This window comes from Megachile rotundata, chromosome 9, assembly GCF_050947335.1.
Source record: "Megachile rotundata isolate GNS110a chromosome 9, iyMegRotu1, whole genome shotgun sequence".
Taxonomy (NCBI): Eukaryota; Metazoa; Arthropoda; class Insecta; order Hymenoptera; family Megachilidae; genus Megachile; species Megachile rotundata.
This window is the reverse complement of record NC_134991.1, coordinates 11,454,147-11,468,055: the sequence shown is the minus strand read 5'-3', so window position 1 is coordinate 11,468,055 and position 13,909 is coordinate 11,454,147. Positions and strand designations below refer to the sequence as shown.

The following is a 13,909-nucleotide window of genomic DNA, read 5'->3' as shown; positions in this document are numbered from 1 at the left end:
TAATTTTATTTTGTATACCAATTTAACAGATTTTTATTTTAATAGTAGCATAAGAAATTTATAAAATTTTAAGATATATCTAACATAATGTTAAAATTAAAAATCTGAAATTTGTTTTATGTAATTCCATTATTATAATCTTCTGACAAAATTGTATAATATTTAAAGTGGTTAGATATTGTATAATACATTGAAATATAAGTTTTATTTTTTATATGTACATGTTAAAATAAACTGAATTCTGAATAAAAGTGAATTTAATTCATTGAGTTTTTACAAAAATTTATTACAACTTAAATGTAAATTAGGTTTAAGCACAGCTTTAAAGTATATGTATCAAAATGTAAATGTACCATGTTATTAAGAAACATGTATAGATTATCAAGGGAGGAAGTTGTAGGCGTAAAAAACTTGCATATCTCAAGTGATGAGAAGTAGAGAAAATAAAAAGATGTACACACACATTTATGTATATTATAATGATATATTTAATTTCATTTTTGTACAAAATAGAAACAGTTGCTCATAAATACAAGAGAATATTAGTAAGTAGGTAATGGTTGCTGTGTAAGCAACAAGCCAAATCTTCTTTTTAGCGTTATCCTTTCTCTTGAATATTTATCTTCTGGAGAAAATCGAGCTGAAATTATGTTTGACTTTAATTAACTTCATCTTTTAAAGAAGTAAAATAATAATTACCTGGATGTGCTGATAACGTAGGTTTCCCATTTGGATCCATTTTCTGTAAAATAATATATTCGCTATAAAAATATGAATAAGGAAGGAGAATAATAAACATTAATGAGAACATTTTTATTATTATATTTGATACATAAACATGTATCATAACGTATGAAATCATAAACTATTAAACCTTATATTATATCAAATATAATAAAATATGTCTTCTGTTTGTTACCTTCAAAGTATATACTCGATCTCCATTTTCGTTTAGATAATACATCAAATACATTTTTACGTTTTTACTTTGATCAGTATTTCTTTAGAAACTTTGACGCAGGTTATGTTTTATGGATATCTTTCACCGCGTGGATAGTCTGATCTCAGCGCATGCGCAGTTTCCATTATACCTTGATCGACTACGCAAATCGATTTCATAAAGTTTCAAATTTTAAAAACTGTAATCAAAAAGGTCACTTATCAAAGCAAACAATGTATTTCGATTCATGAGAAATGTGAAACGAAATAGTAGAAAAGTTGCTTGCATAAATCATATAATATCAAATTAAAGCATATAGTTTAGGAATTAAATACATACGACGTTTAACAATTAATTTTTATTAAAGGTAACATAAATTTTACGTTTAATTTTCTTCTCGTAACGTATTGATTAGCTTATATTAATCGTTTTGTTTCAATAAGACATGCTACTATTACAATGTTCTACAGGTATAAGTACTATGTTTAATCTTCATCACGATCATAACGTACACACTAAAAAGACTGGTAGCGCAGTGAATGGTGATGTTCAATAAATAATACAGAAGAATTTCAGAGTGGATGATGCTTGTGTTAAAGAGTGTTTCGCTAACGAAAGTTCTGATTGTCCACGTATACGAGCGATTGACCCGTGGGTGTACAACTTCTGGCAATTCTTCTTAGCAAAGTCGACGCTCAAACACGCATGGTCAATGTAACGAACCGTCACATAGTCACAATACAGAGTGTTACTTCCGTCGACAGACAAATTATTGTTAGTGTGGAACGAGTATTATTCGCGCAGTGTATTCGGCCGTGGATCTGACTGTCGAGTTCGCAAACATTTTTATGACGTTTTAAAAATATATTTAAGGTAACTGTTCTTGTCTTGTTTGAATACTTATCTAATTGTAATGATAATTTATATTTTGTGTTAATACATGATTACTGTAGCATTTAATCACTGACGTCTAATCTCTGATACTAAACACTGATATCGTAATAATTACGTATTGACAGTAATTTTATTGAATCATTAGATAAGGAAAATAATATCTAACATCTAAAGTATGAGATAAAGAATAAAAAATTCATATAATAAATTAAATTAGATACATTATTGTTATTTCTTCTAATTAGAAGTATAATTTTCAGATTTAAGCATGAGCTAATAAAATATCTCCGTTTCTTTATTCATCTCATTTTTAGAAAGTATATAAATTAAAAATAACAGCTAAGAATTAAACTAAAATTTTTAAAATAAATTCGCATTAAATTATTCATGTAATTTTTGATTCCTTAAATTACGAAATGAATAATTTCTGAATATAAACATGAGATAAAGTATCAGTTTCTCATTCGTTTCATTTTAAAGAAAACACGAAAAAACGTAGATTAAAAGTAAGATCTAAGAGATGATTCATTTTTGAATATAAACACGAGGTAGCGAAACATCTTGATTTCTTATTTATATTTTTTTTTACATGAAACGCGAGATAATTTACAAAAGCTATAAATTAGGAAAAGGAAATAAATTGATAAACTAAGCGCAGAGGTTAAAATTATCACTGTAGAAATCCATTTCAACGCATTATCTGTAAACGTTTTATGCGTAAAAAATAATCAAGCACCGATACCGATACTTCCACTTTAAATCTAGCGTAAACTATTAGTTTTAGTCTGCTGCAGTTCAATGTTTCATACACAACGGTTCGATTCAAATAAAATTGTTATTTCTTTTCTTTCTTTAATCAACGGAAGGTAGCGCTACAGATATTAATTTTTCAGATGCAACCAAGAAAAATTCGTTGGATTGTTCAAGTAGAGGGAGATCCATGGCAAGGAGAAAATGTTGAAGAGCAAATTTCTTCTATAAAAGGTAATATACATAATATAAAAATTAATAAAAAAATATTATGCATTAGCTACATTTTAGTATTATAAAGAAATATAAGTATTTATAAAAAATGTACATAAATGTTTTTATGAATAGCATAGAACTGAGAAGTGCATTTCGTTGATTGACAAAATGATTCCTTATTTTATATGTTACGATTCATATTAAAAATGTTTATAACTCAGAAGTTCATTTTTAAATTTTCAATAATGCGAAAAGAATGTGTTGACGATATATATATTTAAAATGACGATTTATAAATAAAAGAAAAGGTTGTCCGTCATCCTCATTAAGCCTACGAGTATTACATCAAATACAAATCCAGTATAGCTGTTTCATTCATTTTGTAGCGAAGCACGCTTAATATTCATAGTGTACGTGATTTACGTAATTATAAATAGATGTGATCAACATGATCACGTTTCACGTCACGTTTTACCTTGTATCGATGTCTGAAATAATAAATTTTGACATAGAAACATAGGCGTAATTAGGATTATCGAAAAGAGTCAGAACTATTATGTGTTATATGGCCACGCGACTGCTCGTTATATAGTCATGTGTTAGATTGTTACGTGACGTATGTTTACGTGTTACGTTGGTGCATATAAGTGAATATTAAGATACTTTGCAAAATAAACAGTATATCATTAGAAAATAAAAGGTACAAAGGAGATTTTATTACTTATGAAGTAATAATTCGCTCCAGTAACATTTAATTTAAAATTGATTTTTCTTTCCGGATTTAAGTCGTGTCACTACTGATGATCGAAGGTGAAACAAAATTCCTGAATGTCGCTGAGAATGTGCCTTATCGCATCGGGAAACATTAAAGTATTGACCTTAAGAACCTCTTAAAAAGTGCTTATAAACTCTCCATTTCTGAACGTGTAGTTCAAGGATTCGTTCGTCGAACTTTTCACACGAATCTGGACTAATTAAACCATTCTTCCAGGGAGCCATTCTTTTCATTCGTGAATATTAAAACGATAAGTATTGCATGTGTCTGTATACAACAGTCCGTTACATCATTCCGTTATAGGCAGCTGCAATTCGTGCGATACTACAATTATCCCCACTTTTTTAAAATATCATATATTTTACTACTTTTTTGTATGGCTTGACATTACGTCGAACGTAAAGTTACATAAATGTTTTATATTGATCAGTTAGAGCAATATGTTTTAATAAATTTATTTAATAGTTTGATAGCGTTTAACTATTCCAGTCTCCAATTTCTATCAGTTATTGAACATAAATTAATTTGAATAAGTATAGGAAATAGACACAAACTGATTTATTGTTTTTAAAATAAATCGTTGTTTTAATTTATTATTTTTACTGACACTTACTTAATGCCAATTACAGTTTCCAATTAATGACAATGTAATTGAACATTTATAGTAATTCACATAATATGTAAATTACATAAAGCATACATAATAAACTTAAAAAGTTGTTATGAACGATTTTGCAATACATAAACTCTCTGTAAAACTCACAATCGTGTACGGTTGCTTACAAATTTGTTTTCAGAATTTCAATTTTCAATATTTAATATAAAAGACACTATGGATATTATTCTTTCTTTGATGGATTTCTTCATATACGAATTATTGCTTTTCTACGATTGAAATTTTTCTTTAATTATAGAAATACCACGATTCCATAAATTACTTAATTTTATAAACTGAAAGTATCATGCAGACTCTATTTTTACGTTTAAATTTTATGTTATCGCGTGTTTTGAAAAGTAGTGTGTTGATGCCATCTAACAGAGCGAGACAAAACTAAATAAACATAAAATTACTTTTCTTTTGTAAAACTAACGCATATTATGATTTACCGGGATAAGTAGAATTTTCGATAGCCTCGATTTAATATGAATGATGGCACTGTTATCCATTTTATAATTCAAAACTGATATTTGAGAAAATTAGCTCGGGCTCTATTTTAAAAAGCCCGCCATAGATTTTATAAAATACAATTCTTCAAAATATCGACATTAATTCATACAACAAACTATAGTACTACATTTAATTTGCATTGAAGTCATAGAATATTCTATTTATTCTTACAAATTGTAGAAAACGCTTATTTTTATAAAAAAAGGAACTTTTCGTACAGTTAGTTGCGTTATTCGTTATCAGATGGCGCCAGCGATAGCATTCTTAGAATGCGCGATAATACAAATTAAAAAATATAAAAATAAGACTGAACAATGCATTGAATTAGTTAAACTACATAGTATATAAAAGTATAATTCTTTATTTCATTGCTACGTAGTTACAGAAATTGTAATTTCATACACGAGCAAAAAAGTTTCGAATTAAGTTTAAAATTTATTTTCGAATTAAATACAAATCTGATCAACAATCTTATAAAGAAATTTGTGTTTAAAAAAATTAATTTATAAATGATGAGACATCAATATAAAAGAATTTAATACATATAAACAAATAAATAGTAAAACTCAGAATTCGAAATACACATTATAAAATCAGATCTATAAACAACGAACGTTCAGCAGAATACTTATAAAAATTAAATATAGTTCAGCAAGTTATAGATAATGTCCTAGAGTATTGAAATTATTTGAAAACTAAAAATGTCAGTAGTTTAGCGTGATACCGAAATATGCTCATTATTTAATAAAAATAATTCACGAGACAGAATGCAATAGTTATTAATATTACTTATCTCAAAACAGACGCGTTATAATAAATTTCAAATTAGAAACAAATAATTGTAATTCGGTTTTAATTCTATTTATGCAGAAACCATGACAAAAATATTCATTTTCTTCAGTGTTCTACTTAAACATATTCAACCTTAAAACTAAAAACTATAAGCAGTCTATAGTTAAAACTATACATCAACAGCTTCGGTAGCTCAACATCCACCAGTGTGCAAAAGCTCATCGATTAACTCACGCGGCTCTAATGGTACTCTCCTTGTCAGTTAAAAATTTTAAGCACTTAAACACATTATTTTAGTACTATCACACCTCATTATACCTTACAAAGTTATTACATAAAATACTAAATCATATTGTGCAATTATAAAATAGTTAAGTAATTCCATTTCACAAATAACAACAAGCGTGAGAATTAACACATTGTGAAATCACGCGTGAATCACTTATTTAATTCTTTGTAAATTATAAGATATATAGTACAATCAGGAATTCACGTTGTGTATTCAATAACAGTGTACACGTGTAAAATATTGAGTGCTTTTTAATGTTGATATCCAAACGAAAAGGAAAATGGACGATGACATTTGTAAGTATACAGAAAATGAAACAATTATTATGTCTTTGTAAAATGAATCATGATAAATACGCTCCATCTTCAATTGCATGAGTGATAATGTATCTATGTCTGAAATTAACGTAATTAGTTGAAGAATCGGAGTCGTGACGCTGTGGGAGGTCCCCGATACAAAGATGCAGACGCATTTCCAAGAATTGCAGTAATCTTCTTACGTCTCCATTCAGTACGTGTTTTAAATGAATTGACTCTGAAAACGATACAAGTATCACGAAAATCAGAAATTAAATGTTATAGAAGATAATCGTTTCGGTCACGCTCTTGCATGCACTTACTTTGTTCACTGAATTTACATTCAGTGTTTCACTTTTTAAATAATTTGTATCAGACTGTCATTTTTTAAGTTACAAGTTTTCAAAATTCCTACATTCTCAAATTCCGATGTTCATAAATTTTTTGAATTTTCAAACTGTTACAATTTCCAAATTTTCAAATTCCCCAAATTCCTTAGTTTTCAAATATCTAAATCTCCAAATTCCCTGAACCTCTAACATGTTAAATATCTAAATCCTGAAATTCTTGAATTTTTCAATTTACAAATCTTGAAATTTTAAAAATCTCAGTTAGAAACTAACTTTTCCATTGCAATATAATGAGAGTTGTTCTCATCAGTGCTCATCACTGACCTAACGCAACTTCCAACCGCGTTGAAAATAAACATCGACTTGTGCCTCAGGGCCCGTAAACTCTAGCGGCGGCTCTGTTATTACATATTCTGACGTTACATTCCTTTTTCAGTTAACACATGGACTCCTAGTGAAAATGTTTATTGTATATAATAACACATATTAAAATTGCAATTATCCAGGATATCCTCATTTCATGCTCATTGCTTCCTGTAAATATAATACAATTTTGATGCAATATAAAAATGTCCTTCAATCATTCTTCTTTTAGTTGTTCGGCAATAAACAAATTAACAAATTATTAGCAGTTAACGAGTTTACGAATGACCGGTAACACGAAAATCGATTTTGACTGCTGGTCGAAACTAAAATTTGTATTGTAGAATCGTACGACTCACCTCTTTCTACCTGCCCCGTTCGAGGCAGGCTACTTCTTCCGATTTCTGAGATCCTGTTTACCTGTGATGCATTGGGCCTTACGGTCCACAAAGAGGAGCCCGAGGGCCTGTGCTGTGACGCTCGTAGATCGCAATCCCGCTATGTATCCTCTGAAACACTAAATTACAATTAAAATTCAAGAATATTTCATGGGAATTTATGATCTACCATTTAATTTCATACGCATAATCTGCACTTACACGAATACAAAAATTATGACGATAAAATTTGATAAACATATCGTTACGATGGCGATTATTCAATTTTATCTTTCACAGATATAATTATAATCGCATAATTACTTTGTTCATTACAACATAAGCTGATAACATTTTTCTTTTACAAAGTAAAATTATTTTATGCAATCGTATTAGAGTCAAGTATTTGATACCGCTGAATATACTTCTGTCACATTTGCTCCTTATATTTGGAAATTGAAGTTACAATTATTCACAATCTTATAATTTTGCCTACAGTTCTCTACGGTTGCATATTATTGTGCGGTTTTAATGTATAAGTAATTCCGCTTGAAAAATATTAATGCAGTATTTAACAACTTTTTATTTAAACATTCTATCATTTACATAGTGATTGTAGTACAAAAATAGAGACTTATAATGAAAAACTTAAAACCAATGTTTATGAATAATTCTTTGGTATAGTTGAAAGAAATTGTTTAAACTTGTGTCATCAATATTTATTATTTCTTATATATGTCTGTATTTATAAATAAATAAATATATCATAAAAAACCCATCCGCATAGTAAATATAAATATAGTGCAATTAACAAATATCTGAACATATACTCACTCAAATATTGGAATTTCAGAAAGGTTAGTTTCTTAATTATATATTAAATTGAAACGTCAATATTTCCAGTAAATTATTTAAAAAGTTAGTACGATTAATTCGAGATATCTTAATCGGTGCTGCATTGATTGATTATTTAGTATTTATGTGAAACCTGCTGACTTTTATGAATGCTATTCAAAAGATATATTTACCGATTAAAGTATTATCAGGTATAGTTTTCCGTGATAGAATACAAGGGTGAACACTATTTTTATTTCCCTACGTGGCCGTCAATAAAGTATCACGATATAGTAGGTAAAGGTAGGGCCCATTTGAAAAGGCAAAAGAAATGCACCAGAGCGAGTGAGATGGAGAGTATATAGCTGGAGGGCGAGTAGGAGTGGGGGAAGTTGGGCCTTACTGGTCGGAACTCCGAGGTTGCCAGTTCGCTCGTGACTCGGCCGGTGTGCGGTTCGTTTGTTCGTCGATTGACGCTCGCATAAATTTAAAAACGACTTCTGTCAGTTTCCCTCATACATTTTCCTCATATTTACGTATAGTTTCAATTCAATAATCGATCATTTGTATCACAGTGTTCAGATGTGCGCGTATACGACGAAGAATCGATATCGAAGTTTTACGTCGTTCGAGTTTCGATCGCGACAAAGATCGTAAAGAGCTCGAAAGAAACGCCATCGTCAGTGGGAACGAGGCAAACAAAGGAGAGAGAGAGTGAGGAAAAGAGAGAGAAAGTTAAAAAAGTGCATGTGTGCGTGAAGCGACGACGGGTTTGCGCGCATACGGGTGCAGTAGTCTTCTTGACAGTGTAGAATCAACAAGTGTGTACGAAGCGTCATTGTCGCGCCTTGTGCGCGCGCGATCCTAACCTCATCGTCGAGATCGGTTCGGTTAAATCGTTCGCGATCTTTGCTGTTCTCGGTGTTCACGCTTTCGTTGCTGCAAGCTGCGAAAGCTTGCGAGTTGTGGTAGTTTTAATCGATGTGATATCGTGCTTTTTCTTTTACGTGCCCTTGGATATATTGTTACGTCGGCGAGCTCCGGTGACTGCGTCTACAACGTCTCAAGATGGAAGTCGTTTACATAGGTACGTCAGACCTTGTAATCATGGTTTTATTGCGCGGGAATCTTTTGATTAGCTTTACGTTTGATTCGTGATTGTTGTTTACGTTAGAAAGATTCACTACGGTCAATACAGTTGTCAATATTTCACGGTTTTTACACTTTTACGATTAGTGTATATTGTCAGTACGATATTGTTGATTTTTTAATATTGTCAGTAAACGTCGATTTAAATTTTAAAATTCTTCATTTTCCCAGTTTCTGAATTGTTAAATTTAGTCTGAAATTCCCAAATTCCTTAACTTTCAAATTCATGAATTTGTCAAACTTCAAATTCTATAATTTCCAGTTTGCAAATTTCAAATTCTCCAAACTCTGTGTTCTCTAAAATCCTAACGTCCATTTTGAAACGTCGAAATCCTAAAATTACAAGATTTAACAGTGCTCTAATCGTTAAATATTTTTAACATAAATACGTAATACAAAAATATTCGTTTATCACTGTTATCTCATTATTATCACTTATGCGGGTTGCAAATTACATTTCTTTACAAAAAGAAAAAGTCACGCAACGAAGTGTTAATTATACAAAAAACTGATAATAATTGGCAACTGAATATTTGTTAAACTGCTACTGTCTAATTATCGTTTAAATAATAGCTGAATTTTGAACGGTTAAACACATGACGTGAAGTGTACGTAGCCTTTAATTACGTTTACGTGTTAGATCATTTGAGTGTTCTGTATACCGCATGCGTGCAAGCTGAAATTGTATCGGTACCGAACCAGAACTATGTTATTTTATTACCTACCTGAATATTTTTCTACTCTCACCATCAGTAGGCAACGAGGTTATCTGTATCCTAAGGCACGTGTTATCTAATCTTCGAAATATTTATTCATCATATACGTGAAACGCGTGTACACGTCAAGAAAAGAGGTATGGTACACGTGCACGTCAAGAATGATAACTGGGCTGTGTAAGTGGCGTCATTTAGATTAGAATGCTCGTTTCGCGTAGAAGGTTCACTGAACGTAATATTAGCAAAACGATGTAAAGGAATTTGCCTATATATCCAATCCTGTGCGGATCAATCGTGCCTACTAATTATGCATCTGATATTTCGTAATCGTAAAGAATTTATCATTATGCTTTGATCTCTTTCATTGCTCTATTATAAATGTTAAAAGCAATTTAATTAGTATTACATGCACTTGACTTAATTACTTATCGCAGAAGATAATAGAAAATTATCGCGGAAAACATGAAATCTCGTTCTCCGTATTATACTCTTATCACTTTAGAAACATAGAAATTTAACTTTCGAATTCTCAAATTTAGAAATTAAGAAATTTTTTAAATTACTAATTTTCAATTTTCAAATCTTTTTAATTAACAAATTCGCTAATTTCAAAATGTTCAGTTTCCAAATTCCAATTTCTCAAATGTCCACATTTTTAAACTCTAAAAAAAATTTCAGATTTAAAAATTTCAAAATCTCAGAATTGGTAAATTTTCAAATTTCCCGCTCATAATCAACGAATTTTGGATTCTCAGTTTCCCTTAGGGAAGCCACTCATGCTCTAGCAGTACGTAGGACGCACAAGGTGCGTCATCATTATTAAACATGTCCTAATTACCCAAACGATTTAATATCGATTAAAACAGTCTCCTGTTAATAACTCGTCGTCGTACCAACAAAGAATTTACTCCGGCGTTGTCTGAGATTAAGATAGATGCGTTTCGTTAACTTAGCCAACAACGAGCGTCTCCACAGATAGAACTACGTATAGTTAGCTAAATACTCTGCTAGGATGACTACTCTCTGAGCTATTTAATTTATACGTTAAACGCTAGAACGGTTTGGTAAACGTTATGCGGCCCCATCAGTTCATTTGACCCGTGAACTTGGGACAGTGGTGCGTTTAGTTTAGGGCCAACGACACGCGTTCGACTATGTACATTTAACACATACGCATCAGAGGAGACGCACTCTTCGCAGTTGGTAGTCCGCATTGTCATCTCGTTTAAACGATTGTTTGGCACGTTGGCGACCATCCGAGGCGAGTCGTCTAGCAAAGTGCACACGGTGCTCCACTTGCATTCATCCTGGCGCCAATGAATGAAAAGGCAACGAATGGCTTCTGAACGTTCTTTTTCCCCTTGTCGACCTTATTTCGACTATGATCCGAAAGCCTTTAACCCTTTCACCGATACGAAACTGCATATATGGAAAGATTCGAGTATGCTCCGTACAGAATTGACAAGAGTGTATACTCTTGTGGAATCAGCCTATTGCGTATTCACATCCTCATGCTTCTGTACTTTGTACACAAATCTTATATTTTGTGACTTGTTTTGTAGTTTGTTTTATGCATTATTTTATACATCATTTTATACATTATTTTATACATTATTTTATACATTATTTTATACATTATTTTGTACGTTATTTTGTATATTATATTATACATTATTTTATTCATTATTTTATAATTTATTTTATACATTATTTTATACATTATTTTATACATTATGTTGTACATTATTTTATACATTATTTTGTACATTATTTTATACATTATTTTATACATTATTTTACATCTTATTTCATACTTTGTTACGAATCTGGATATTGTCGCCAAGTGGTTTATTAAATAAACAATCTCAAGTATGTTATCAGACATGTTCATTTGAATCTATTTAGTAAAATATCTTCAGTTGAGTATATTTAGTTAAATATAGAAGTAATTAATGAAATATATTGTATGTACATAGACATCAATAAAAAATATATTTAGCCATTAATTATCGATGAAAATCAATTTATATAATTATTTTCATACCATATGTAGTCGTACACGAGAGCTACGTAAAATATGCAGACCTACGTTAAAATATCGTAAAATAAAATTCATTTAAAATTTCAATATTGTAGAAGAGATGAAATATACAAAATGTTAAACTGAATTTTATATTTTAATTGGAGCACGGTTATCTATGATAAACCACTATAAATGGAGCGTCTCGATGTTTGTTTCAATGAAGAACTAATGAACTTATGCTATGAATGAAACACTTATAATCTGGTTTTGAATCAGTTTTTTTAGATTGATGCGCTTTAAGCGCTATTCTGAGATGCTTCGATGTTATTAAAATATATTTTATTATATTTTGTGAAGGAGTAGATCATGATTTTCACTGTGATCCAGAACTTGTTACAAATAAAGTTAACTTGTATTAAGAATATCGGTGAAGCATTTATGCACTTATTTTGAGTAAATTTTAATCTTAAAATTCATCTGTAAAACATTATTTTATAATACTTTTATGCTATGAAATTCTGTTGGACTTTTGAAGCTTCAAAATTGCTCATTGTTCGTCGTAACTATTGATCAGCTATTTTGCAATAAGAATATTGTATAAACGTTTAGCAAAAAGTATTAGTTTATGGTATTTTATTTTGCTATTTTGTGTTCAAAATACCTATGAAATGTTTACGCAGTCCATTCAAATTTTAAATTGACGCAGAGAAAGCATTATTTTATTACATCTTTACGCTAAAAAAATAATGAGTCATTGATACATCTAATGACGAAGACAAACCACTAATTTTGAAATCTACCGACTGAATTATTGATTTTGAATAACCTACGTTATTTTATGATTGTTGAAGGCTCTGTCATGAAATTACGAGAATTAACTGCGAGTGCCGTAAGCAGATTTCGTTTCAGATTATTTATAGGATCATTTTGTTCTCGTGCAAGGGTAAAGAAGTCCCGACCACGTTAATGCGGTATTTACAACAAAATTGAAGTAATTTGTCGTAAAACGACAACAAACCACGCTTCTACTATACGAAACTCGTCTTTACTGCATATTTCGCGATCCATCTCACCTCATTTTCTCGACATCTGCATCTTTTTAATGGAGAGGCGACGTCGAGAGTGGCTCTCGATCGGCGGTCTTCTCGATGACGCTTAATGATTGTGGTAAAAACGGGAGATCGTACGGTGAAAAAGGGAAGCTGATATCGAGATTGCTAATTCGTCTTAGCGCGTTTCCAAGGAATGGATACGACAACCATGTCTATGACGTGGAATTTATGGCTTGTTTCGTGTAAGTAATTTTATCGCTGATTCGACCGCGTGAATAAAGATATTTAAAGACATGGGCGTTTTTCTATGACAAGTTCGTACGAACTGATTTGAATAAATCGATACGCTGTTTGCTAGGCTCTATATTCGAACAAAGCGTATCGTAAAATATTTGAGATTTTTTTAAAAATTAAATAGCTTGAGACCTCAATTTCTGTAAGGAAAAGTACTTGATTTTGCTAAATTATTAACCGCATATCAACTGGTGCGTTAACATAAAAAGTCTACGATGATGACATAAAAATATCCAAAAATGCCGCTTGTGATACGTTAACTAAAAACTTGAAGTATGAGGAAAAAGACTGTACAAAAATTTAATCAGTGATGTTAATAGAAAATTACTAATTTGGAGTTGTAATCTGTTATAGGTAAACTTCACATTTTATATACATGAATGAAAGTCTAAGATAATTTGATGACATAAAAGTATCTCAAAATAGCACTCACGATATATCAACTTCAAGCTTAAAGTACAAGCAAGAACCTACACAAAGGTTTTATTAATATTCGTAATACAAAATGGCTGATTTTCAGTTACAGTAATAGATCATAAATGTAATGTTCTTTTGCGAGTAGAAGTCAGACACAACTTGATGACATAAAAATATCACAGAATAGTACATATGATATATCAACTTGAAGCTC

General features: G+C 30.6%; 3 protein-coding genes and 1 long non-coding RNA gene across 9 annotated transcripts in view; 2 read left to right on the top strand and 2 right to left on the bottom strand.

Moving 5' to 3' along the window:
- Positions 1 to 464: 464 nt before the first annotated feature.
- On the bottom strand, positions 465 to 1,086 carry Nop10 (Nop10 ribonucleoprotein). Its single transcript, XM_003706620.3, has 3 exons — positions 920 to 1,086; positions 700 to 742; positions 465 to 640 (listed from the first exon to the last, which is right to left on the bottom strand). The coding sequence occupies exons 1-3, from the start codon at positions 971 to 973 to the stop codon at positions 543 to 545; spliced, it is 195 nt and encodes a 64-aa protein (XP_003706668.1). The 5' UTR covers positions 974 to 1,086; the 3' UTR covers positions 465 to 542.
- A 365-nt stretch (positions 1,087 to 1,451) lies between these two features.
- The window catches only part of LOC100876889 (dystrophin, isoforms A/C/F/G/H), a 758,772-nt gene continuing 746,314 nt past the window's right edge, over positions 1,452 to 13,909 (top strand). For 2 of the 4 annotated variants that reach the window (XM_076535871.1, XM_076535870.1), the window contains exons 1-2: positions 1,452 to 1,813; positions 2,728 to 2,818. In XM_076535871.1, coding sequence (XP_076391986.1) covers positions 2,728 to 2,818 — 91 coding nt within the window. In that variant the 5' untranslated portion in view covers positions 1,452 to 1,813. The remainder of the gene's footprint in view (positions 1,814 to 2,727; positions 2,819 to 13,909) is intronic. The other 2 variants (XM_076535872.1, XM_076535873.1) reach the window with 2 other exon arrangements.
- On the top strand, positions 6,025 to 7,794 carry LOC143265198 (uncharacterized). Its single transcript, XM_076535897.1, has 3 exons — positions 6,025 to 6,120; positions 6,239 to 6,334; positions 7,178 to 7,794. Exons 1-3 carry the CDS (start codon positions 6,079 to 6,081, stop codon positions 7,352 to 7,354), a joined length of 315 nt encoding a protein of 104 aa, XP_076392012.1. The 5' UTR covers positions 6,025 to 6,078; the 3' UTR covers positions 7,355 to 7,794.
- On the bottom strand, positions 6,058 to 9,142 carry LOC105663536 (uncharacterized). Of its 3 annotated transcripts, XR_001097002.2 has the most exons (5): positions 8,239 to 9,142; positions 7,193 to 7,350; positions 6,744 to 7,004; positions 6,444 to 6,678; positions 6,058 to 6,358 (listed from the first exon to the last, which is right to left on the bottom strand). It is a non-coding gene; the product is annotated as an uncharacterized LOC105663536 (long non-coding RNA). The 3 variants fall into 3 exon arrangements; XR_013039431.1 differs by having other exon boundaries at positions 6,444 to 7,004; XR_013039432.1 differs by having other exon boundaries at positions 6,444 to 7,004; positions 7,193 to 7,342.